The sequence below is a fragment of the Dermacentor albipictus genome, chromosome 5 (genome assembly GCF_038994185.2).
Source record: "Dermacentor albipictus isolate Rhodes 1998 colony chromosome 5, USDA_Dalb.pri_finalv2, whole genome shotgun sequence".
In the NCBI taxonomy this organism is placed as follows: Eukaryota; Metazoa; Arthropoda; class Arachnida; order Ixodida; family Ixodidae; genus Dermacentor; species Dermacentor albipictus.
Genome location: NC_091825.1, coordinates 101,762,093 through 101,786,393, shown reverse-complemented (window position 1 = coordinate 101,786,393; position 24,301 = coordinate 101,762,093). Strand labels below are relative to the sequence as shown.

Below are 24,301 nucleotides of genomic sequence, written 5' to 3'. Positions count from 1 at the left end.
TGAATTCTCTGGAGGGCCTCAACAGGCACTTACCGAGTGCTTTGAAGACCGTGTACTTATGACACCTGCTACGGAGTATATGAAAAGCCTTTGAATTAACAAGCACAGATAGTGGAGTAGAACTTCTTGCTGGGCGAGTTGCCTGAGATCTAATGAATACATAGTTGCGTTAACAGGAAAATAAAGACTTAGGAGGGCAAGTAAGAAATGATAGGTCGAGCGCTGATCGTTTCTTACTTGCCGTCCTAAGTCTTTATTTTCCTGTTAGTGCAACAATGTATTCATTAGATCTCAACCAACTTGCCCAGCAACAAGTGCTACTCAACTACATTTCTAGTACAGTTCTTTACTATGTCTGCTTCAAAAAAAAAAAAAAATTCGGCACTCAACCTATCGTTTCTTATTTGCCGTTCTAAGTTTTTATTTTCCTGTTAGCGCAACAATTTATTCATAGTTAGCGGGGTGACTAAAGCTACAAAGTGAATGAATTTTTTGTTTGAGCTCCTTCCATTTTGTAGTAGATTGTACAGAAATGGGGAAATAAATAATTTTCCATTGAACAAGCGAAGCCGCTTGACTAATTTTAACCAATTTTCACATTCAGGTGGCATTAGTGTGCCAAGAAACAGTTTCTCTGCAAATTTTGTAGTGCACTGTAGAGTGAATAGACCAATTACACACATTAAAATTTCACAATGTTGACTTACATGGACGTCACTATGCCTGACAGATGTGTGTTCCCTGGCTCTTCATCCTGCGTGGAACGGAAAGACAGTTCTTACGAGCCCTAAGGAAAATGGAAATGCACTTGTGCGGTGAAGGCTGTAAGCTCGAGGCACGCGTTTAATCTGCCTGCGCATGGACCTATGATACAGGTATATCTGTTCTCTACTAGCGACACAAACTATCGTGACAATCTGCTCGCTTCTTTCCTTTAGCCTACTAGAAGATCAGCGGAGCGTTAACAGCCACGTTATTACTAAATATAAATAAAACTTTTCAAAAGCGTCGGGAACACTTGCTTTTTCGGACTGTGGCAGCCGCGTGGACCTTCCCCTTTGAGCTTATCTTAGTTAAATCAGCAGGTACCCGCCACAGTTCAATCAACACAGCGGTGTCCACGAAAGGTTCTGAACCTTTCAACTATTGCTTGAAAAGTTGATTGCGACAGGAAGGCGGCAGCGCGGCGTCCCGTACGTTTCCAAAAACGAAGCGGCGCTGGACAGGAACAAGGAGTCCCACGAGCAACAAATACATAACGGCAGCCCACGCTGTTAAAGCTGAATAAAAAACGACAAGACAAGCTTCCAGCTAGTCACAAACGGAGTGAAGAGACGCTGTACTTCACAAACGGAAAACGCAACACGATACTCACGGAGTCCACAATCTCCAGGACAGACGGATCATCAGCAATAGCAGATGAGTCGTCGATAAGGACTGAAGATTCATCAGCACCACCGGAACACTCAGAGTCACTATCGTGCACTTCGTACACAACGATGTCACCGGCCGGATCCTCGGGTTTTCGTTGCATTACTTCAATGATGTCCGGATCCTCGTCAGCCTCCATGACAACACCTGACAGCACTATACTAATGTTTCCAGTCTAATCGCAGTATATGTAAGTAACGGTTCAAAGATAGTAGAACGAAAGTAGAAAAGGTTTGAACTGGTGCTGTCCTATCCGCGGTCACACACAATACAAATAACGACGGCAGAATCTCGACATGGCTCGGATCACAACTTGTTCACGCTTGCCCATAGCAAAGGAGGCTGAATGGATGGGTGGATGTTATGAGCGTCCCCTTTGGAATGGGGTGGTGGGTTGCGCCACCAAGCTCTTGCTACTATGCTGCCTAATATCCTACCTAGGTTAACTAATGAAAAAAGAAAAAAAAACATTGAACTACCACGTCCAAATTTTGTGATCCCCTATTGCGAACTGTGTTTTTTGTACCTCTCCGTCTTTTGTCGTTTCCCTACTTCCACCAATCTTCCAATCGCCTCTTACTAATGTCTATTACGGACCTGTTTGCTTTACCACTGCTCCCGCGGAACCCAAGGGCTTCAAGGGGGCCAGTGGTGCCAAAAGCGACCGCTGGGTAGATGTCTTCACATTCTAATAAAATATGCTCCGTCGTTTCCCTAGCTTCACCGCAGCAAGCACATGCTTCTTCTTCCTTCTTATATCTCGCTTTATATATAGGTGCGTGTTCTAAGGCATCCCGATCTCGCTTCGAAAAGTGATGAGCTTCCCTTTGAGTTATCATAAATGGTTTCTTTCCTGATTTAGTTTTTTCCTCTTAAGTAGTTACTCATGGCAGGTTTCTTTTCCATTGCCGCCACCCATGAGACTAATTCAGCCTCTCTGACTTTCCGCTTGACCTTCTTTGTTGCTGTGTTGCCCACCCCACAGGCCGCATACTTGCTGGTGAGCTTCCTAGTTGTTTTCCTCCACTGTGAATCAATGTTTTGCCTGTACAGATACCTGAACACTCTCCCAGCCCATTTACTTTCTTCCATATTCCTCAGCCGTTCTTCATACTCAATTTTACTGCGAGCTTCCCTCACTTCAAAACTAGTCCAGCCCATATCCCCTGCACAGCTTCATTTGCAGTCTTCCCGTGAGCGCCCGATGCGAGGCGACCCACTGACCTTTGGTTCCCGTCGAGCCCTGATTGTACCCGTGATTTAAAGCAAACAACCGCATTTCCAAAAGTAAGTCCTGGAACTATTACCCCTTTCCACATACCTCGGAGGACCTCTTACCTATTGTATCCCCATAGCGCTCTGCAGTGGCGTAGCAACAGGGGGGGCCGGGGGGCCGTGGGCCCCGGGTGCACGGGGCCAGTAGAGGGGGGGGGGGTGTCATATACGTCCGAAGACACCCGAAAATTGTCGATATCCTCGCCTTCCTCGACTACACCAGGGGGGGGGGGGGGGGTTGACAGAAGAGCTAAGGGCCCCGCGTGTTAGACGACCTAGCTACGCCACTGGCGCTCTGTGCTTCATTATGGCTGCATTTCTCTTCCCCTTGACTATTATGGTTTTTTTCTGTGTTTCCATATATCCATTGCCTTCGTTTATCCATATACCTAGGTATTTATATTCTGTTATCCGAGGTATTTCTTGGCCCTGTTTCTCCACTGTCTGTTCACTGTTTTCATTGAATACCATAACCCCTGATTTTCTAACACTAAATTTCAAACTTAAATTGTTGCCTTCCTGTCCACAGATATTAGCCAGACGTTGCAAATCACTTTGCTTGTTAGCGAGCAACACAATGTCGTCCGCATAAAATAAAGCTGGGATTTGCTGCTCTATTACTTTACCTGCCTGTTTGTATGAGAGATTAAACCCGATATTACTTCCTTCTAGCGCCCTCTCCATCCTCACCATGTACATCATAAACAACAGCGGAGATAAAGGGCACCCCTGCCTCAGTCCCTTGTTGATTTGAACTTTCTCCGCGCTTCTCATCCCTTCCCATTCAACGCAAACGGTATTTTCTAGGTAAAGCTCTCTCAAAAGCTGTAGACAATCGTTACCTAAGCCTTCCCCTTCCAGTATATCCCACAAAATGTTGCGGTCTACGTTGTCGTATGCTCCTGTAATGTCCAAAAAGGCCACATACAACGGTCTGCTTTCTGCTTTTGATATTTCAATACACTGAGTAAGAACAAACAAGTTGTCATCCAAACGCCTACCTATTCTAAAGCCATTCTGAAGCTCTCTCAAAATGCCATTATTCTCTGTCCATGCTTGAAGCTTTAATTTGATTGCCTGCATTGCTAGCCTGTACATTACCGATGTAATGGTCAACGGTCTATACGAGTGAATTCTGTCTTTCTCCCCCTTACCTTTATAAATTAAATTCATTCTACTTTGTTGCCAACTGTCTAGTATTCGTCTATCTTTTAAAGTTTTTTCCACTATGGCTTGCCTTGCTGCCTCTGCTGGCAGCCAGCTTTCCCTACGAGTCGAAAATAATAATGATGTGTTCCTTTAATTCAGTTCCAAATATTTTAATTATTAGACAAGTTCTTTCGTAAATTACATCATACCATTAAAAATTATGTATGTCCTATGCACCATAGAGTTTCGTAATAGTACACCTAGATGGAAATCTGGCGCTGCGATCGTTCAACGATCGTGGGAAGCGTCGCGGTAAAGAGAGGAACTCCACCTAGTCGCTCCACCTAGTCTTTTGACGTCCTCTACTGCGCTTCCCTTCTCTTGGTAACCATTCTGTCACCCTAATGGTCCAACGGTTATCTAATCTGCGCATTACATGACCTGCCCAGTGCCTTGTTTCTTTCCTATAATGTCAATTAGAATATCGTTTATACCCGTTTGCTCTCTGATCCAAACCGTTCTCCTTCTGTCTCTTAAAGTTATGCCTAGCAATCTTCGTTCCATCGCCCTTTGCGCGGTCCTTAACTTGTTCTCAAACTACTTTGTTAGTGCTTTGTTAGTGCCCCATATGTCAGCACTGATAAAATGCACTGATTCTATACCTTTCTTTTCAAACCAAACTTATTCAACTTCATGACAGCTCAAGATTTTATGTTCGCTGGATTGGCAGAAATTTGATTAAAATTTGTGCCAATGGTCAACACACCCTTCTCTGGAAAAGTGAATTCCGACATGTGAACGAAATTCCCTTTGTCTCCAAGAAACCTCCAAGTTTCTGGCCCATATGTTAGCCCCACATGTTTTGATCTTGTATATCTTGTTTTATTGTGCATGTCCCTCGCCGCGATCCAGGTTCCCAACATTTCGATTTCAAAAGCTTGCCTGTCACCACGTACACATACCTTGAAGGTTTGTGTGTTTAAAGTATTTTCAACATCTGTTCGCTTTTCTGGCATGGAATAAAACAGCCGTACTATTAAACCACTTACTTCTAGATCATTCTATTTGGTTCATTTTTCTAACCGTCTGCAAGGTTGCATTCGCATCTTTCATAATTAACTGGCCCCATTTTCTTTCTCACTTGCCAAAAATATTCTGTCATGTCATGCTAATTTGGAAGGCCTTCTGTCAGCAAGGGGTACTGTCCTTAGAGACTATCAGTGCAATATTGCACGAATAAAACTTTTCTTGGATCCTTGGGTGTCCCCTTGCATGAAGGCAAACGGAACATCAGTAAATTATTCAAATTATTGTTCAGTTTGATATCATGTGAGTGCCGCATGGTTGGTATTTAACTCTGCAAGAGACTGGTCTTGCCGTCACACCAAAAGCGTATTTCAATGGGTAGTATTCTCTTTGTTTTGACATTAGTTTATGATGCTCACAGATACGTATCTGTCAACAAAAACATCTGATACGGTCCCTTAATTTTGTGCAACATACACTAAATTTAATCAGATAAAAGTTATTTAGATTATTTACACGGTAGCACAGAAGCACCTGGACGACGAAAGAAAAAGACGGGATACAGAGCTAACTAACAACTGGGTATTTATTGCACGAGAACAGCTATATGTACCACCGCATAAAAGGAAATAAGAAGGAAGACACAAACAAACAATTAAGCAAGGTCAACTGACACAGGCGGTTAACGCGACAATTTTTTTTTGTTTCGTCGTCCACGTGCTTATGCGCTACTGCGTAAATAATAGAGACGTTTAGCGTGTCCGGTATTCGGGCAAGCGCGGGCGGTTTTCCGGTTTAGCGGGGGCGCCAACCTGAGCGGCCAGATTGGTGGCGCCAGCTGGTGGCGCAAAGCTTAATAATAATAATATATGGGGTTTTACGTGCCAAAACCACTTTTTGATTATGAGGCACGCCGTAGTGGGGGACTCCAGAAATTTTGACTACCTGGGGTTCTTTAACGTGCACCTAAATCTAAGTACACGGGTGTTTTCGCATTTCGCCCCCATCGAAATGCGGCCGCCGTGGCCGGGATTCGATCCCGCGACCTCGTGCTCAGCAGCCTAACACCATAGCCACTGAGCAACCGCGGCGGGTGGCGCAAAGCTTAACCACACAAGCACAGAGCTAATTACTATATTCTGCTTAGCTGCTGGCGTAAATTTTCGATAGTGGCGTAATCGTGTTCACAATTACGCCACTGCCAAAAATTTGCACGGGTGGCGAAGCAGGATATGGTGAGTTACTGCAGTTTTAGCTCTGCGTTTGTCTGGTTGAGCTCTACAACACCACAACACCAGGCGGCTTCACCGCTCACGTTTACGCCCCGACCATCCGGTAATCCGCCCAAACCGCTCCCGTTTACCGGAATAGCGTACAAGCTAAACGTCTCTAATGACATACCACCTAGCCCACCAGTCTGCCCTTTAGATAAAAGTTGCATCTTCTGTCTCTTGGACCAGTCAGCTCAGTGGTAGAGGTGAAGACCACAATTGGGGATGGCTGGCCAAGATCTATGGTGTCTGTCTAGTGTTATGCATCTGACAAGCTTTCGTGGTGGCAAGAAGTCATGTCAGACATCACGTGACCTTTATAATTACTGTGCAACGAGTTATCATAATACGTTTCATTCTATAAAGAATACCTCCAGCATGCAGCCTATATGCTTATGCCTTTTTGTTTATTATGGCCGCAAAATACAACATCCTTTGATGCACGCTCACTCGCTGTCTGATGCGCAAAATGAAGAACGTTGCCTTCACTAAATTTATTAGCAACAAGAAAGCCACTCTGGAAGCAATTATATACATACACAGCAACACACACCAAAACCTAAAAATGGGAAAAAACACTAACTAAACTAACAATAAAAGAAACCAGACACCCAACATGCGTTACATATTGCTCATGAGTATGCACATTAAACCTGAGTTAAAGAAAAGGTTGACTCCCGACGTCCTGTGCATGCATCTGGACATGTTACGGTTCAGCTACTCTTTGTGTATCATAACCATCCCCATGTTTGTGTAATCTGGTGCACAACCGAAAGAACGACAATGGCTTGACAGGTAGTTCACCTTTAAAACGAGTTACCATGTTTTATAAGGAGGATGCATCAACACTGCCGGCCAATGTACACATTACCATGTGAAAGCGGGATCTTATAATCACAACACCACCACGTGACACAAATTTTACATTTACCCCGTGTTACTAAAGCTACGTCATTAAAGTACATCAGAACTGGTGCTAAAGTTGGTGCAGAATATATGCACTTACTTTAAACAATCATAAATGAGACAGGAGCTTTGAATATGGTTGAATATTTTTGTAATTGCTTTGGTCATACAAAAGTCAATACATTCTTTCTTGGCGCCCACTCCAATTCGTTTGTTTTCTTTTTCTTTACAAGTGATGCATCGGCAGAGTTCGTATCATAAGCATCGACCATGATTCCTCTTTGTTCACGACAATGACCCGAAAACAGGAAATCGCCACAGTAACGCAATGGCCCCTGTCGACTTTTTTTATATGCTTCACCGCAATACAGGGTCTGTATATTTGGCTGCGCGTGTTCAAAATGTGCTCACCGATGCACTGTTCTTCCTCAAATTTTGCAGAACGATCGCATTTTGCCGTCGACTTCGTTTAGTATAACACTTGGCCTGATTAGTTGCCTTCCGTAAGGCAAAAATGAAAAACTATTTTCGTCTATAGGGAAAACGGAGTCTGAAAAAACCAGCCCTGGCACAGACTTGTGTCGCCACCTGCCATCATCTGCAGAAAGCAGCGTTTGAGGGATGGCTGCTGCCTGGTGCCCGCTCCTGGAACAGGCGACTGCCCTCCCTGAAACGCTGCTTTGCGCAGATGACAACAGGTAGTGATAGAAGTTAATGCTTCCGCTGTCGCGGCAGCAACTCGCATCCCCATAAGCGCAGGTAAATTTATACTTTTTTCTTAGAAACCAGGCAATTAACTCTGCCAAGTGTCATACTAAACGAAGTCGACGCCGAAATGCGATCGTTCTGTAAAATTTGAACAAGAACAGTGCAGCGGTAAGCGCAATATATATATATATATATATATATATATATATATATATATATATATATATATATATATATATATATATATATATATATATTTCTAACACGCGCAGCCGAATATTCAGAACCTTGCAAATTGCGTATGCTTCACGGCTTAACATGGTTGTGTTGCGGCAAAGCTGACTTTATGAAACTGACATTATGTAACGGATTTTTTTGTCATTTTGCTGCTCGCATGAGCATAAGCTCGCACAACCATAAAACGCAGACTTGACTTGCTGTTGGTTGATTTTCTAGCTGTCATTTCAAGACCTCCACGTTGTTTGAAAGAGGAAATTTCGTTCAATATGTGTTTGTGAGTCACCTTATCAAAGGCCTTAATTAGGTCGAGTGCAATGATTCCTTGGAAGTCCCGCGTCTCGTTCTCAAATATGGATCTTTTCAGGAGGAGCATGGCGTCCTGCGTGGAGAGTCCCTTTCTAAAGCCTATTAGATTATGCCTAAATAGTTCGTGATTTTCTATGTGTTGGACGATTCGATTGTGTACTGCATGTTGATCGGCCACTTTGCAAACGCACGATGTCAGAGAGGTCGTACGCATGTTATTCGTGCGCAGAGGTTTGCCCGGTTTTGGGATGAGCACAACCTTGGCGGTGCGCCATTCCGACGGGGCCTGCCCCGAACTCCACACCGCGTTTATCTCTGCCGTTAGGACTTCGATGGCCTTGTCGTCCAGGTAACGGAGGAGATTTTTGGTGGCTCCGTCCGGCCCCGGTGCCGATATTCCATTTAAGTTGAAGAGTACGTGTCTGATTTCCGAATATGATGCCACCTTTGTTGTATGTGACGTCATTAGTGACGTCATTAATTCCGCTTTCTACAAATGGGTTTCCAGGAATTTCACCAAAGTCGTGCTCACGTGGCGGGCCTCTGCAGTCTACGATTCTGTGCTTTGGCGGGCGGTAATCAGTGATTTCTAATTAGTTCTAATTATTCCAGACACTTCAGTAACACAACTTCTCACTAAACTTATGCTCTGATATTATATCTATAATGAAACCTATGAATTTCGCATTGTACTATTTTTTTATTTTGTTTCTGATTTATTTTGAATTTCGTCCCCGGTCGTCTCAGTGATTTCCTAAGTAATTCTTGATTATTCCAGGCACTTCAGTGACTCAAATTGTAGCTAAACTTATACTCTGATATCACACACACACACACACACACACACACACACACACACACACACACACACACACACACACACACACACACACACACACACACACACACACACACATATATATATATATATATATATATATATATATATATATATATATATATGTACGCATATATATATATTATAGACCAATAAATTTGTTACTGTACTATTGTTTTTCTATTTTTTTATTTGAATTTAGTCCCCAGTCGTCTCAGGAGGTGAAACGGTAATGCTGCGCAAGAAACAAGAGTGTCACTCGATGCCTGTGCCACTAAAAAGTAATATACACTATATATGCGCAGTGCTTCATAAAGTAGCAGAACAAATTTATTAGCGCTTGCATTTATATTTGTGATTATGCTGCACACACGGACAGCACAATAGACCTTTGTGCCCAATAATGTCTTAGTAGGTGGCACCTTCATCCGACTTGTCGTCCTCGCTAAGGGCTTCATCATCATCATAGTTATGAACATAGTCCATGGCCTAGAAAACGAAATGGGTATGCAATGAAGCATCACAAACAGTGGAATGGTCTACAGTGTTGCTAACACAGAGGAGATGAGCCACATTAGCAGGTACAGTACAGCCTGCTTTTAAGGAGAACACCCAGTTAGTATTTGACTGTCGATTACAGCTAAATTAAAGAATGAAAGCTTGCACAGTACATTTTAACGCGTATATGTCAGCCTAATGAATCCTATCGGCCGTGTTTTTTGCCCCAACAGAGTAGAAGGGCCTTATTTGCATTAGTGTAATGCCTGCTTGGCATTCCATTTAGCCGTGTACCGTATTGTAGACACTCAATTTATAGCGTAGTGCATATCCGATTAGAAGATGTGGCTTAGTCTTTACAATTAAGAGCTGAAAATATTAATTATGGGCCTAGATATTGCAACAGTTATGACGCTTTCTTTTCCTTTTAATGTGTAAGCATTCTTTGACGAATACCCCAGCAAGGTCTGTCTGTAACGCGAAAAATGCCACACCCTTAATCTACATGATAGACCCATAATTGGCGAAGTTAAGATATTTACTCGTTATAGACGTGTAAATGCCGATTTTTGATAGGTTTAGAATCGATAAAAAAGGAATGCAAAATGAAAGAAGTGACAGTTTCGCTCGAAAGGCGAAGTATCGATTGCGATACCAAATTAGTAGACAACTATACGAAGTAGGGATAGTAGTTTCGTCGTCTGTACAAACATGGAAACATTCGCTTACTAACTGGATTAACAAACGTGGTGTCAGCGCACGCAAGCAAACATGAACAGGTTACACTCGATGAGCGCGGACACTCGCTGTCAAAGCCCTGGTATCAGTAAACGCGGCAGCAGGAGCGACCGAAGTGACCTTTGCGCAGTCTATCACTTCAACGTAAGAACGGCGAGAACACAGCGCGCACAAAGGTATGAACCGTCTGCAGATCCCTTTCAATATACCGGCGTGCGACCGCGCGCGGCTGTGCGAAGTACGCACTTGTTGGCGGCGAAGACCAAGCTGCCCTCCCTCCCGCGCTGCTAGATTGAGCCGCGGTCGTCGGTTCACCTTAAGAGGAAGCTTTAGCTCGGGCCCAACTCCGACGCGGCCTATTCAAATACATGTAAAACGCAAAAACGTTCCTCTGAGATAACCCCAGGGCCAACTTTAACGAAATTTATTGCATTTGAGGGAGAAAGCTAAATTCTAGTGACTGTTGGAAGCGGAATTTAGATTTAGGACTTGAATTTTCATTACACGATTTTCAAATATTTGACCGTTTGAAAAAAAAAATAGAAGCACGAAGTTTACAAATTCATAGCTCCGCATGAAGAACTGATATCGCGCTTCTGTAAACGGCATTCATTAGACCATTCAAAGCGGACAAATTCGATATGTCACTTTACATCTTACGTGAATTCGTTACGTTGGTTACAAGGTTCTGCAAAAGTTGTATATCCCTATTATCAATTTTTTTTATATTCGTGTGTAACATACCAATTTTGTCCGCTTTAGATGTGCTATTAGATGCAATTCACAGAGTTGTACTATCATTTTTAGTTGTTGAGTTGCAGAGTTGCGAACGTGATAATTTCGTTTCTTTTGAAAATTTTGGATTTTGCCAATTTTTAATAAAAGAATTGACAACCTAATTAAAAATTTCGAAACCAACAGTCACTAGATTTTAAGTTTTTCTTTTAAATACAACAAACCTCGTCAACTTTGGTGCAGTGGTTGCCGAGAAAAACGAATTCTCCTTTTGCATGTAGTTAGATAGGAGCACTCGAGCTAAAGCTTCCTCTTAAGCCCGGTCGCGAAATGCGCAATTGCTGCCGGGGCACAACGCCTAACAAAGCCGCCCCGCTCGCTCTCACTCCTTCCCTCCCATCTCCCCACGGCGTTTTGCAACATGGAACATTTGCAACATGCAACATTTGCTCTGCGCTTTGCTCCTTCGCGTGCGCCAGATTGAGTCGCCATCGCCGGTTTCCCTCGCGTTCTTACACTCGTTGTTAGATAAGGAACCACTTCCGGAGGCTACTTCGAGTTCCCCAGACCACATCGAATCGCACCACTGCTAAGTAAGGAATGCAGGAGCACGGAGGCCACATTCCTGAGGCACGACACGTGCAAACAAGTTGGCGGGCCACACAGCCGGTGGAGCTATTCACTGCTTGACTCTTCCAGAAAGCGAGGGGATAGCCCGGGTGAGTCCCGAAGCCAGACGGCTGTGATGTACCGGGAAGGCCTGGCAGCGTCGCCCCGGCCGCCTTTGAAGAGGGCATTTGCAAGCCAGTGAGGCCATACCGCCGGGAGTAGGGGGCCCTCGGACAATTGGGGCCCAAGCGTCGCCCCCGTCCGCCTTTGAAGAGCGCATTGCAAGTCAGCAAGGCAAGACCGCAGGGAGCCGCCGGGTGTGACACCACCGCACGAGCGCCTACCATTGGCCGAAAATGGCGTCATCTGAGCGGGCTCTCCCATTGGCCGAACATGACGCGTCTTCCAGACAATCGAAGGGCTTAAAAGAGAGACCGGGAGCAGCAGGAGCATTCCAGAGATTCCCGGAGCAGTCCCTGATTCATCTCTCTCGAACTTCTTGCCGCGGGCCGCAGCATCCGAGTTGCTGCCGGCCCGTAATGACTGTGCGACTGTTCATTGACGTCTCACTGTAAATAATGTAAAATAAACCTCCCAAGTTCTTCATCCCGAAGTCCGTCCTCAACTCCTACATCGTACATACAGCACACGACGCGCGACGGCGGCGTTATCGCCCTTGGGCTGTATACGAAGCGTCACGACGACGGCAAAAATGCGCTTGAAGGGTCAATTTAATTGCTATCGCAATAAATATCGGCGGACCCCACGCACAGTGGGAAACGACGTAAGCGAAGCTTTGTATATGCTGCTTGCTTTGATTGACGATACTTAGCGGTGATGTTGGCGGCGACTGCGTAATTTCTTCAGCGTTTAGTACAATACGAGGGTGGTGAGTTGATGTTGCACGTTACCTTGCGTGCACCACTTCTGTTTGTCTGCGTAGACCACAGAACACACAGGGAGACGTGTTTGCTTGAGCCGTTGTGCGTCGTTGTTTGTAATGTCTGAGAGGGTTGAGCATTATCATTGCCTCACGTGGCACATCGCATCGTGGCAGAAAGTTGAATTATGGGGCTATGTGGAATTAATGTATTTGTATGCATACATTGTACCCACACGTTCGCGATCTGCACCAAGCTTCGGTGCGTAGAGAAGAGGCTCCTATTCCTCGCGACGCTTCTTTCGGGCCTGAGTGTCCTCGATGCTGAGTGCACGCTTTGGAGCCATTCTTCTGGTGCGTGTTTACGTGCTCCTTCTGCATACGTGACCAGCACGCTATTGAGGCGCCAGCTCCAAGTGCTCTCTTCAGGCTATCGAATGTTGTAATGTTTACACTATCACCGCCGAGCACACGACTTCCACGGCCCAGCACCTGCACATTTGTCGCACAGCAAAGCAAGTACAGCACGTGCCATACGCACAAACTGTGCAACGCTGCCGCAGCGGCGCCAGTCGGGATGCATAAAAGCCCCTGAGAAAAAAAAAAAAAACTGAAGTAGTGCCATACGTGTTAGTGTGCAGGCACTCCCTCTCTCGTGCGTTTTGCAGATTGTAAATAAGGTTAGTTAAGGTCGAAACGAAGCCCGTGTAACATGGCCCTTGGCCGGAAAGGTGGGCCATATAAAAAATAGGTATAGTTGGTCATCTGCGAGAGCTCTGCGTACGCAGGAAACGCACGGAGGCGACAGTGCGCATGCGCAGTACGCAGGAGCACGCACAGTCTCTTGCACACGCCCGCAGCTTTTCAAAAGCTGCGTAGCGTCCGCTGCGAGCTCTGCGGGCTTTGCGGGACGTTCTCGCGTGTTCTCGCGTGTCCACGATCGCGCATTTTTCGATAACGCTCTTGCCGAAGATCTGACTCCGGCTTGAGGTTTGACTTCGTGGCGGCTGATATTGGCTACACAGTTTCAGAAGATGGCATATGACGGCGCTGAGTTCACTGTAAAATAATTTACACCCCAAAAAGTGAAAAGGGTGTAAATGTGTTTATAACTCACACCCTTAGGGTGTCCATTATATAGATAACACCCTAAGGGTGTGAGTTATAGACACATTTGCACCCTTTTTCATTTTAAGGGTGTAAATTATTTTACAGTGTTTGCAGTGTAGCGCACTACCGTCTCTTGCGCGGGCAAGTGAGCGGTCCCCTTCTCCACCTTTGCGTCCGTCCAACTATTGCCGTTCCATGGGCGCTCGCTTCGCTACGTACGCAAGACATCGCGCGCTGCGTACTAGGGTGGTTGCGCACGCCCAACTAAAACTGTCTAATGATAGAATCGCTCATTGGTAGATTGGATAATAGTGTAATTGTAGATGATTGGTAGGCTTTAAGAAAGAATAAAAATTGGTGACGTCACACCGCTCACTCGTAACTTAAAAAGGAAATAAAAATAAATAAAAAGAGAATACTTGAAACAGCACAGCAAAGGAAAAGAAAGAAAATGACGGAGACGAAGAGCAAGCAGTTACGGTGAAACAGGAACAGTGAGACATTCGAAGCAAAGAAGAAGCAGGTTCCTAGCCTCCACATAAAAACTTTAGGTTGTCTGATTCACAAAAATAAGATTGTACAGAACGCAACAATAAAAAAAATATTGTAATCCCGTGATTGTACGGAACGGAATTGTCTTCGGAACGTTATGAAATGGACTAAGCAGGATAGACATGATAAGCAACAAAAATCCTACAAGAATTCTAAGAATTTTTTACTAATGCGTAAGCATTCATTGGCGCCAGAAAAGCGACGGGTAGACATCCACAAGCTTACAAAAGCAGGTAAGCAAAAACTAAGCAACTAATAGCCGAGACAAAGAATGTTTACGCACTGGTAGACAATTCTCATAATTGCTGTAGCACTTTAATCGTTCATCTCTTCGTCGTTAGCTTGAATTCCGCCACGACAAGTGGCTAATCATGTCCTATCAGAATCAGCCCCCTAACAATACGATTGGAAGCGACATAGCAACTTCTATGGTAAATAGAATAAATCAACAAATCGGGACTCATGGCCGTAGCATTGCCACAGTATGCATGCTGACGCTGACTGTGAAGAGACGCAACGACGCTTTACCTCATTAGTATAGGTAGCTCGCACGTGACTTCACGGACGCCGCCTCACCGTGACAGTTCACCAATCTGGCGTCTAGGATGCCGTAAGCGTATCCTATGCGCTGCTGCAGGTAACCTGCTTCCGTGAAGGAAGGATAGCTTAGGAGAAGTTCCTGCCCTGCCGGAAAGTGCTGGAGCCGCGTGAGACGCCAACGGATGTAGCTGCTCACAGCGCTGGTTCACCAACATGGCACATAGGATGACGTCAGTGCAAGCCAACTATAATAAGCCAAGCTAATTGGCAGTGGTTGATAACTTCATTTAGCACAACACAGATGTGAAACAAAGAGAATTACAAAGATTAGTAATTAATGCACTGTTCTGTTGTAGACAATTATGAATAACCTACCTCTTCCACCTCCGCTTCCTCATCCGAATCCAGTTCCTCATCAACGTCGTTCTCATCTACTTTGCTCTTCTTTTCATAGGCTTCATCTTCCCCCTCATCATCGCTGTCACGTCTCATCTCTCTCTCTTTCTGAGCCTGTAATGAACCGTGTACAAATAAACTAGGGCAACATAACATGCAGGGTGCTTTCTTTTTAGCTGCACCAAACTTTTTGAAGGTTGCCTTTGGTCGATAGCACAATTTTAACCCTTGATCTAAATTACTTGATCTGGAGTTAATCACTTCTAAGAGAAATCAGTGTTCAAATGAATAATTAACACAATTACGTGAATTAAAATTTCGAATTATTACTTTACGCCGCATACACCATATATCTCAGTATACAAATTATAGCCGCTGAGTTCGCACAGCGTATCCACTTAGGACGAGTTCTCTGGACGGCACCAGTTCAGATATATTAATTTTCAATGTGTCCGTTGAAAAGCATTGGTGTTCCAGTTACTTTTATGCTTCAATGCACAAAACAGTGGCTCCTTAAAAAAATTACATCTCGAAACTGGTGTTGTCCAGAGGATTCGTTCTAAGTGGATACGCCGATACGAACTCGGCGGCTATAATTTGTAGATTGAAATGTGTGGCGTCAAGTAATTAATTAAGAGTTATTGAGCTTACTTACGTTATTTATTCAATTGGACATTTTGATTTCTCGCAGGAGTAATGACCGCCTCATGGAGTAATTTAGATCAAGAGTTAGAATTGTGCTATCTACCACAGGGAATCCTAAAAAAATAATTGGTGCAGCTAAAAAAACACCCTATATATACGAGGTTTATTCTAAACCACGATGAAGAAACTGGCACATCCCTTTGGCATCAATGTTGTCATCATCCTCCTCTACCTATTTCTTGCCACTTCAGTACGAAAGCCTCCGCCAGTGCATCTACCATTACTCCTGTCTCCATGTCAGCCAGTTCCAACATACGCCTCCGAATTTCCTGAAATTACATCACGCAACATAATCCTCTCTCGTTCTTGTCAGCACTTCCATTGGCGCCCACTCTGTTTCTCTAATAAACCACAGGTTGTCGACATTACGCGGTAAATAAACTGCCCGGCTTCGCTTTCCCCTCGCAATATCAGCTAAAGCACCAGCCACGCCCGTTTGCTACCTTATCTAATCCCTACTGTTGTCTTTGCATCTTTAAAAGCCTTTCATCACGCCTCGTCATTCAGAAATCTCGGTTATACAAGAAGTTGTGAAGTGCCTCTTCAGGTAACGTGCTCTACCGCAAGGATCTTTTTAAAGAAATGTTTAGTAGCTCTCGAAAAAATCCGAGGACACCTTGCCACTTCTTATGAGTTGTGAATGCGAAAACATTAATGCCCACTTGAACGCCGCTGAGCGGCCCTTCGAGTTATGGACTCCACGCTGGCAAGCGAGCGCGTTGAGACGCTTGGCCTTGGTTTAGGCCAGTGGGTAAGACACTCGGCTTCTCAGCGTGGGGTCATAGGTTCGACACTCTACTGCGATCTTTTTATACGAAGCATATTACTAGAGCTCAACCCAGCTCCTCAGGCACGGCGGTGTCGCCTTCAATACCACGTGACACCGTGACGTCACGACAGAGGAGAAACGGGGCTCCAACTCGCGCCGTCGCTCGCGGCGTCGCCCCCCGCATCGGACGCGGTGAGCGTCGAGCAACGCAGCGTTCGGCGCGACAACGAAATGTGCGCCTGAGCAAGCGCCGCACGCCTGAGCCGACGCCGACGACACCGGCTTTTCTGCGACACGAGCTCCTTAACGCTGTCGCGTTAAAATAAAGGCTAGTATGCTTCGCATCCTGGGCTTAAACTTAGCTAAGCCACAGCCATTTTATGCGAAGCATATTACGAGAGCTCAACCCAGCTCCTCAGGCGCGGCGGTGTCGCCTTGAAACCACGTGACACCGTGACGTCACGACAGAGGAGAAGTGGCTTTGGCTCAACTCTTGCAAGACGGGCTGGGTGGGAATCGAACCAGGGTCTCCGGAGTGTGGGACGGAGACGCTACCACTGAGCCACGAGTACGATGCTTCAAAGCGGTACAAAAGCGCCTCTAGTGAATGCGGTGTTGCCTTAGAAACGAGCTGTTTCTAAGGCGTGCGTCTCTTGCTCAGGCGCACATTTCGTTGCCGCGCCGAACGCTGCTTTGCTCGACGCTCACCGCGTCCAATGCGGGGCGCGTAGTCGCTGCCCTGTAGCCCATTGTCTTACACCCCTTGGCGGGTCGACGGGAACGCTGTCGAGTTCCACTCTTGAAGGCGAAGCAGTAATGCATGAGTTGTTTCTTCGTCTAGCCGAACCAAATATAGCCAAGCAACAGCAGTTCACCAGGCTAAACAGTGGTTCAACAACTAAAATAAAGGCTAGTATGCTTCGCATCCTGGGCTTAACCTTACCTAAGCCACAGCCATTTTTTTTCCTTTCAAATTTATTTTGTTTTTTCTTGTATAATAATTTCTTTATAGCGATTAACGATACGCATTTAGAACGCAGGCCAGAGCTTGCGCGGACAAGGAACGTGTGGATAACACGGGCTTCCGAGAGCGAGGGTGCCGTGGAGTCGCGGCGATGCCCTTTCCCCATTCCCATGGCCACGTTTACGCAGATATGAGCCATTGCTTGAAGGGGTATGAGCCGTTCGTTGTCTTACTTGACGGACACATCTAATAACAGAGGTGATACGCGAATATTTGTGCGTACATATATTACCACGATGACAACAGACAAGAACAATAAATATGTTCGTACTTTTATTCAGTATTCTGGCTCACCGCTGTGTCGTGCGCTAAACAGCTTCACTGGCCTTCTATCGTGACATAGTGGAAAGGCCATGAATTTTTTTATCAGTGCTTTTTCGAAAAAAATTGCACAAAACTTTTTTTTTCAAATAAACATCCGTTTCTACCCTTGTGCCGAGGACCTCTTTGGGTCCCACGTGTGACAAGGATAGCTCAAGGGTGCCTTACAGGTACCCGAGACCACAAAGGTATCTGCCATTTAGCAGATACCCTTTCTGAACATACCCTTCTGGCCCACATGATGATTTGTTTCTGTCAACATCTCGGACGCACTTTTTCCAGATTTTAGCCATATAGACAGCTTCGCCGTAAAGAAAGGGAAGACAAAAACGAAACAAAGCAGGCAGGGATTGAGTGACCTAGCCGGATCGCAACGTAGCGCCACGTGGGCCCTCGACTTTGATATCAGAGATGGTAGCTGGGGAAGGAATGCCGCTCGCGCGCATGGATACTTTTGGTGTGTAATGACACAATCTGCCGCTGTCCCCGCAAAACAAAGGGAGGACCGCGGTCACTTTTGCCATGAGGCCACCAGGAGGGCGCCAAGAGCAACAGGTGCGCCAAGCGCGGAATTTAAATTTGTACAACCTACTTGGGTTCATTTTAACACATTCATTATACGTCCAAAAATGACGCTGTTCACTCTGTCGCTATTCTATATGTCTAGACGACAGTTCCAATTCAATGAAGTCTCCTATCAGACACGGCTGTAACCGGTTATCTCATCCGTTGCGTGCTTAACGGCCCGAGACAGAAGTGCAGGGGCGCTATTACGTAAAACTATTCCAAACTTTTCTATTCCAATTCTGCTATCAGCCCTCCACGATTGGTCAAAAACTTTTTTCCACCACCCCCACTTCACCTGTCTGTCACGCGATGTCAGGAAACCGCGATACCTCCCCATCTGATATGATGTGTACACACTGATTATGCATGATTTGATAGAAAAAATAAAAACAGCTATTTCTGATTCGACCCCTTTTAGCCATTAGCCCTCGGTTATTGGTAAAAAGTTTTCGGGCTGCACCCACTTCACCTGCCTGTCACGTGACGTCACGTGACAGGCAGGTGACAGGTCACGTTTTGTGACGTCACGTGACAGGTGAATTGTGACAGGTCACGTGACAGGTGACAGGCAGGTGAATTTTGCCGAACAAAATTGAATTTTCTTCGGAATAACCGCAGGCTGCCCCGTTCCGAAAGGAACAAAATATGACTGCCACCGATGGCTCAGACGTTGGCTATTCGCACCTGCCAGAGAACATAAGTGTATTTGCATATAATAAAGCTTCTTGCGTAGCCGTGTAACGTTTTCGAGCACTTTCGGCACGTTTACCACTCATTCTGCCAACTCTTCTTTGCTGAGGGTCCGTTTTAGCGTCATTCTTGAGCTTCCGTTGCAGGCCGCCGCGATTTTCGACCAGCCGCCGCAGGCTCAGTAAGGGAACGCCGACCAATCGTAGAAGCCGGTATACCACCCTCTTCATCCGGTTATCGACTTTCAGTGCAGTGGCTCGGCCCCATCGAATCCCTCTCCACTTGAGCGTTCTCCTCGCCTCTTGTCAGCCAATTAGATACGACAAGCCGCTCAGTGTAGACAAGGTTATTCGTTTTTCAAGCAAACAAAGTGACCTCCTATGAACGAGGATAGCGTTTGATTGGTCTGTTCAGTCGATCCTGCGGGTGACCGCCCCGTGCTTGCGTTGGTCGTTACGCAAATTTGACGTCAGGAGGTTGGAATAGAAACATTGGAACAGTTTTACGTTATAGGGCCCCAGCACCCTCATCTTGGGAAAGTTTAGCGTTGCTCACGCGCTCGTTGAGACACGCAAAGGCAAGTACTTATGCTGCTTGAGTACTGTCAAATTTGATTAGAAATAATGTGAAGAGCCAGCAGCGACCATACCTGTAGCTCTTTCTGTATGTCAATTTCAATAGCAAGGGCATCAGAAGCCCTGGTACTTTTGTGCGTCTTTTTGCTCTTCTTTGCTTCGTTAGAAGCATGTAGGTCGGCCGGAAAGTAGGAGAGATCTGCGCAGAAATTTCATAGCGGCGTAAGCGACAGTTCGCAGGCCAGCTTCGACATTTAGTCAAGAGTGTGACCAGCTGGCAGTGCAGCACCGCAAGAAAAGGAAATGAACTGCCAGTACACTAGATGACAAGCGTTATGAATTGCAACTGTACCTAATAAATAGCACGCAAGCGCAACACCGTCTACTCGTGGCACTTTCTGCACGTACTTTGCTTTAAAATGACTTACGGACTCCTAAGGGTATTGCGTAAAAAGTGTGTATTACGAAATCTGTGCAAACAAGACTTGCATGCAAGCTCCCTTGTGGTTCCACAATAATACAGAGACTATGAGAACACAAAACGCATAAAAGACCAATAATCGAACAAAAGGGGATGTTAAAGTCATATGCTCCTCTTCATTAACAAATGAGAGGAATTACTCGAAATCCAACAACCTAAGTCGTCGGCACAACTTGGACAGCCTTCCGATGCAATGGCAGTCATCGCAGTTATAGAGCGTGGTCGACTGCCGACGCGTTCATATGGTCCGGTATCGCAAGAATGCTTTTCATTTTATTGCGATAGCAATTACACGGACACTCCAGGCGCATTCCTGCCGTAGGCGTCACCGCGATGTTCCGTATAAAGTCCAAGCGTGATCAAATGGTCGCCGCACGCCGTATGCTGTATATGCGTGTGGACGCGTGCAAACCTGAGCCGGCGATCGCGGCTCCATCTCGCGCACGCAACAGAGGAAAGCGGGGAAGAAGCGCGCCGCCTTCTGTCGCGTGCAAGGCTTCGAGGACAGGGTAGGAAGGCGGTCGCGTTCTACTCCGGGCGGTCGCGCGCGCTGTATCTTGAAAGTAAACTTGAAAGTCATCTGCGACGGGCGCAGAGTCCGCGCTGCGCTGTGGTTTCGTTGCTTAGTTCGGGCTGATGTGAGCGGCAGCACGGAGGTCAACTCGCTCGCTGCTGCTGCCGCGTTTCCGCACTGCGGCATTTTGGCAGCGAGTTTCCGCAGTCATCGAGTGAAATGTCTTGATGTTTGCTTGTGCGCGCGTGACACCATACTCGTTAATTTAAGTATTATGCCTGTTTACAGGTTCATACGTACGATAAAGCTACTGTCCTTAGTACGTACAGCTGTCTACGCATTTTCTACCGCAATCTATGCTTCGTCTTACGGGCAAAATTGCGACTTTTATTTTTTCTCCCTGCGATTGCTATCGGGATTGGTTAGCTATCGGCGAGAATGGTCATTTGACATGACGGGTGACGAATAAATAAACTCTAATGAAAGGAATCCTAACTGTGTACAGCATCCGGTGCACCTATGCCTGACCTGTGGGACAGCCACGAATTAGCTGTACCGCGTTGGCGCAGGCGTTCTCCGACGCGCAGGCAGGCGGACATATGCGTCATGTGGCAGGGGGTTATCTCGGAAAGTAAATGCCATTGCTGCCAATATAGCGGTTTTTCCGCTAAATTTAGAGGTTTCTTGTGCTCTCTGGCGGGAAAACGTCCTTTTGCAGGTGGCGTTTTCTTTAGCGTTTTCTTTTGTAATGATGTTTATTTTTTGTGGTAAAAGAACTTTATTTTACAATAATTTGTGCTCCATGTGTCTCAGACATGCAGCTTATCTGTGCCATTTGGAAGTAAGGGGTAATTACTATCGTCATCCACAAACCGTGTACTGCGCATTTCCACTTCGCTTTTCTTCCATCCCTATACTGTGCGGTCTGGTCTCTGAAGTAACGATAACTGCTACTTCCGTTCCACGCTGCCCGAACACGCTGTTCGAAAGATCGGCACGATGAAGGTATACGAGGTCAGCGATGGCACCGACCCTACTCCCAGCCACGCCATCGAACACACACACAAAGGATGCGCGACCACACCAGGATGAAACAGAGGGCACCTTTTCTGTAGTTTTATCACTTTTCGGTAGTTGAACCTGTATTCTCTTCAAGCAGTTATTCTGTTCATTGTAGTGCACGGAAACATCCATTTTCTTAGTATTGTTTCGCAATAAGTTTCCGCATTTATGAGTCGCACAAGAGGCGCTCAGTAATATTGTTAATTTATTTTTTGTTCTGTTTTGGTTGAAAAGAAACACTTTTCTGCCCAGGTAATTCTTTTGTTCTACGGTGTTTCACGTAGATGCAATAAAACATATTTTGATCTTGGCTCTGAGTGTCGTCTGCATTTAGCGGGTTTCTCGCGGGTTTGGGAGCTCGTATCGCGGCTGTGGAGTTTTCTAGGGTCTCGATTAGCGCTCTCTTCTTTACAATTCTGGTTGTCAACACTGGCTGATGCTTTAATGGAACGTGAGCATTGATCATAGAGTTTCATTCTTTCATTAAAAAAAGTCGAACATGGTAAGCGTTGCCGATACATCGGATTGAGCTGTTGGCCCTCTTATATATATATATATATATATATATATATATATATATATATATATATATATATATATATATATATATATATATATATATATATATGCTCTAAGGTCACGTGACGTGACGCGAGCTCACCATAGTTCACATCAGGCGCCTTGTAGACTTGGCGATGGTACCTATCGTCGTGCCCTGACTCCTCGGGCGGAGAAACGTTGAAGCAGGACTCGCTGAAGTTTCTCCGCTGCTCACAAAGGCCGGAGGCCAGGCGTTTGTTCTCCTCCGAATTCACCGAAGGAGCCGGAGAAAAGTCCGGGGGCTGCGAAAATGATGAGCCGTTCAAGAGGTCATAGTATATGTAGAGACGGGATCGCGCAGTGCCCGAATTCGGCGAGCTGTGCCGCTAGCGAAGACGGGGCACGGTGAGGGTATGCAGTACAAACCGGGTATCTGGGTGGCGGCTCAGAATGTCTTGCCTCCTCTAGTTGCTTTTTTGTGAAGCCCAGCTGTTCCGCAGTGAACATTCTGCCACCACAATATTGCTATACACCTTATAGCCAAAGCCACACCTCGTTCCCTATATTGATGCTGCTATCGGCTTGAAAGCATGGGTCATACCCACGATGGGGATCGGCGACACCGAATGAGATGAAAATTGAGGGTAGTGCTTGCCTTAGTTCATCCGTTGCACACGGAGAAAAAAAAAGGTGATCGACGATTACGATACTTCCTAATGCGAAATTTGAGCGCAGTTCTATACGTGTTTTCATTTCGGGACCCACCGTGGTTGCTCAGTGGCTATATGGTGTTGGGCTGCTGAGCACGAGGTCGCGGGATCAAATCCCGGCCACGGTGGCCGCATCTCGATGGGGGCGAAATGCGAAAACACCCGTGTACTTAGATTTAAGTGCACGTTAAAGAACCCCAGGTGGTCGAAATTTCCGGAGACCTCCACTACGGCGTGCCTCATAATGAGAAAGTGGTTTAGGCACGTAAAACCCTATATGTGTATTTTTTTAAATTTCGGGATATATTGTCTGGCGCGGACACCCTGTCTCGTGCGGCCCGTTAGCAACGGAGCGAAGTGTGACGCGGCTGCCTCGCTAATCTGGAGGTCGCTAAAGCCAGCGTGTGGATTACACGTGGGCGCGATTTGCAGCAGTCGCCGACAACAGACCTTTCAGACGACGCGCGTTACTGTGGTGCCATGTCGTAGCCATCGTCGCCGCACTCCGCTTCTCACGCTTTCGCCATACCCTCCTCCGCTTTCCGCCCCTTGGTTCCGCTGCATCCTCCTCTCCGCTTTCTTCCTCGCGCCTCCTCACTCTCGCCGCTTCTTTCATCTCCCGCTAAGCGCCGCGTTTGCTCTTTTCGCTGTGCCAGTTCGCTCAGTTACGCCGCCGACACTCGCCGCAGGAACGGGTGCCTAAGAGCTGAGCTCTAAAAAGTTTTCCAGCTGAAAGCGCTGACCAGGCCAGAAGGAACGACGGCACCCCGCTGGCATAGCGACTGAATTATCTACTCAGTTCCTTGATCAGCGGTGGGTCGTTGTTCCTTCTGTCGTTTTTGACAGTGAATTCAGCTGGAAGCCTGTCTTAAGAGATGAAATCTATACACACAGTAAGGGCGAAACAAAAAGCAAACAGTCGAAGATAAAACAAGCGGTGACACCATGGAGGAACAAAAAGAACCGAGAGGGAGCATTTCGCGATGTAAATGAAGCCAACCGAGTCAGCCTAACGCGTGATATTCATATCAGAGCACACGATATAGGTTTTAGTGTTCCCTCTCTGCACGCATGGCCGCGGTAGGGCAGCCGAACAAGTACGCATCGAATAAAAACTACCGGGAACCCAAACATC

General features: G+C 46.1%; 3 protein-coding genes across 3 annotated transcripts in view; 1 reads left to right on the top strand and 2 right to left on the bottom strand.

Moving 5' to 3' along the window:
* LOC135905952 (tyrosyl-DNA phosphodiesterase 2-like) overlaps window positions 1–1,760 on the bottom strand; it is a 41,542-nt gene extending 39,782 nt beyond the window's left edge. The window contains exons 1-2 of the mRNA XM_065437097.2: window positions 1,376–1,760; window positions 708–754 (exon numbers count right to left, since the gene is read on the bottom strand). Coding sequence (XP_065293169.1) covers window positions 708–754; window positions 1,376–1,570 — 242 coding nt within the window. The 5' untranslated portion in view covers window positions 1,571–1,760. The remainder of the gene's footprint in view (window positions 1–707; window positions 755–1,375) is intronic.
* The window catches only part of LOC135905969 (uncharacterized), a 168,331-nt gene that overhangs the window by 69,244 nt on the left and 74,786 nt on the right, over window positions 1–24,301 (top strand). The gene's annotated exons all lie outside the window — the stretch shown is intronic.
* LOC135905970 (acidic leucine-rich nuclear phosphoprotein 32 family member B-like) lies at window positions 9,459–23,035 on the bottom strand. Its single transcript, XM_065437124.1, has 5 exons — window positions 22,883–23,035; window positions 22,578–22,758; window positions 19,934–20,058; window positions 15,188–15,322; window positions 9,459–9,639 (listed from the first exon to the last, which is right to left on the bottom strand). Exons 1-5 carry the CDS (start codon window positions 22,961–22,963, stop codon window positions 9,559–9,561), a joined length of 603 nt encoding a protein of 200 aa, XP_065293196.1. The 5' UTR covers window positions 22,964–23,035; the 3' UTR covers window positions 9,459–9,558.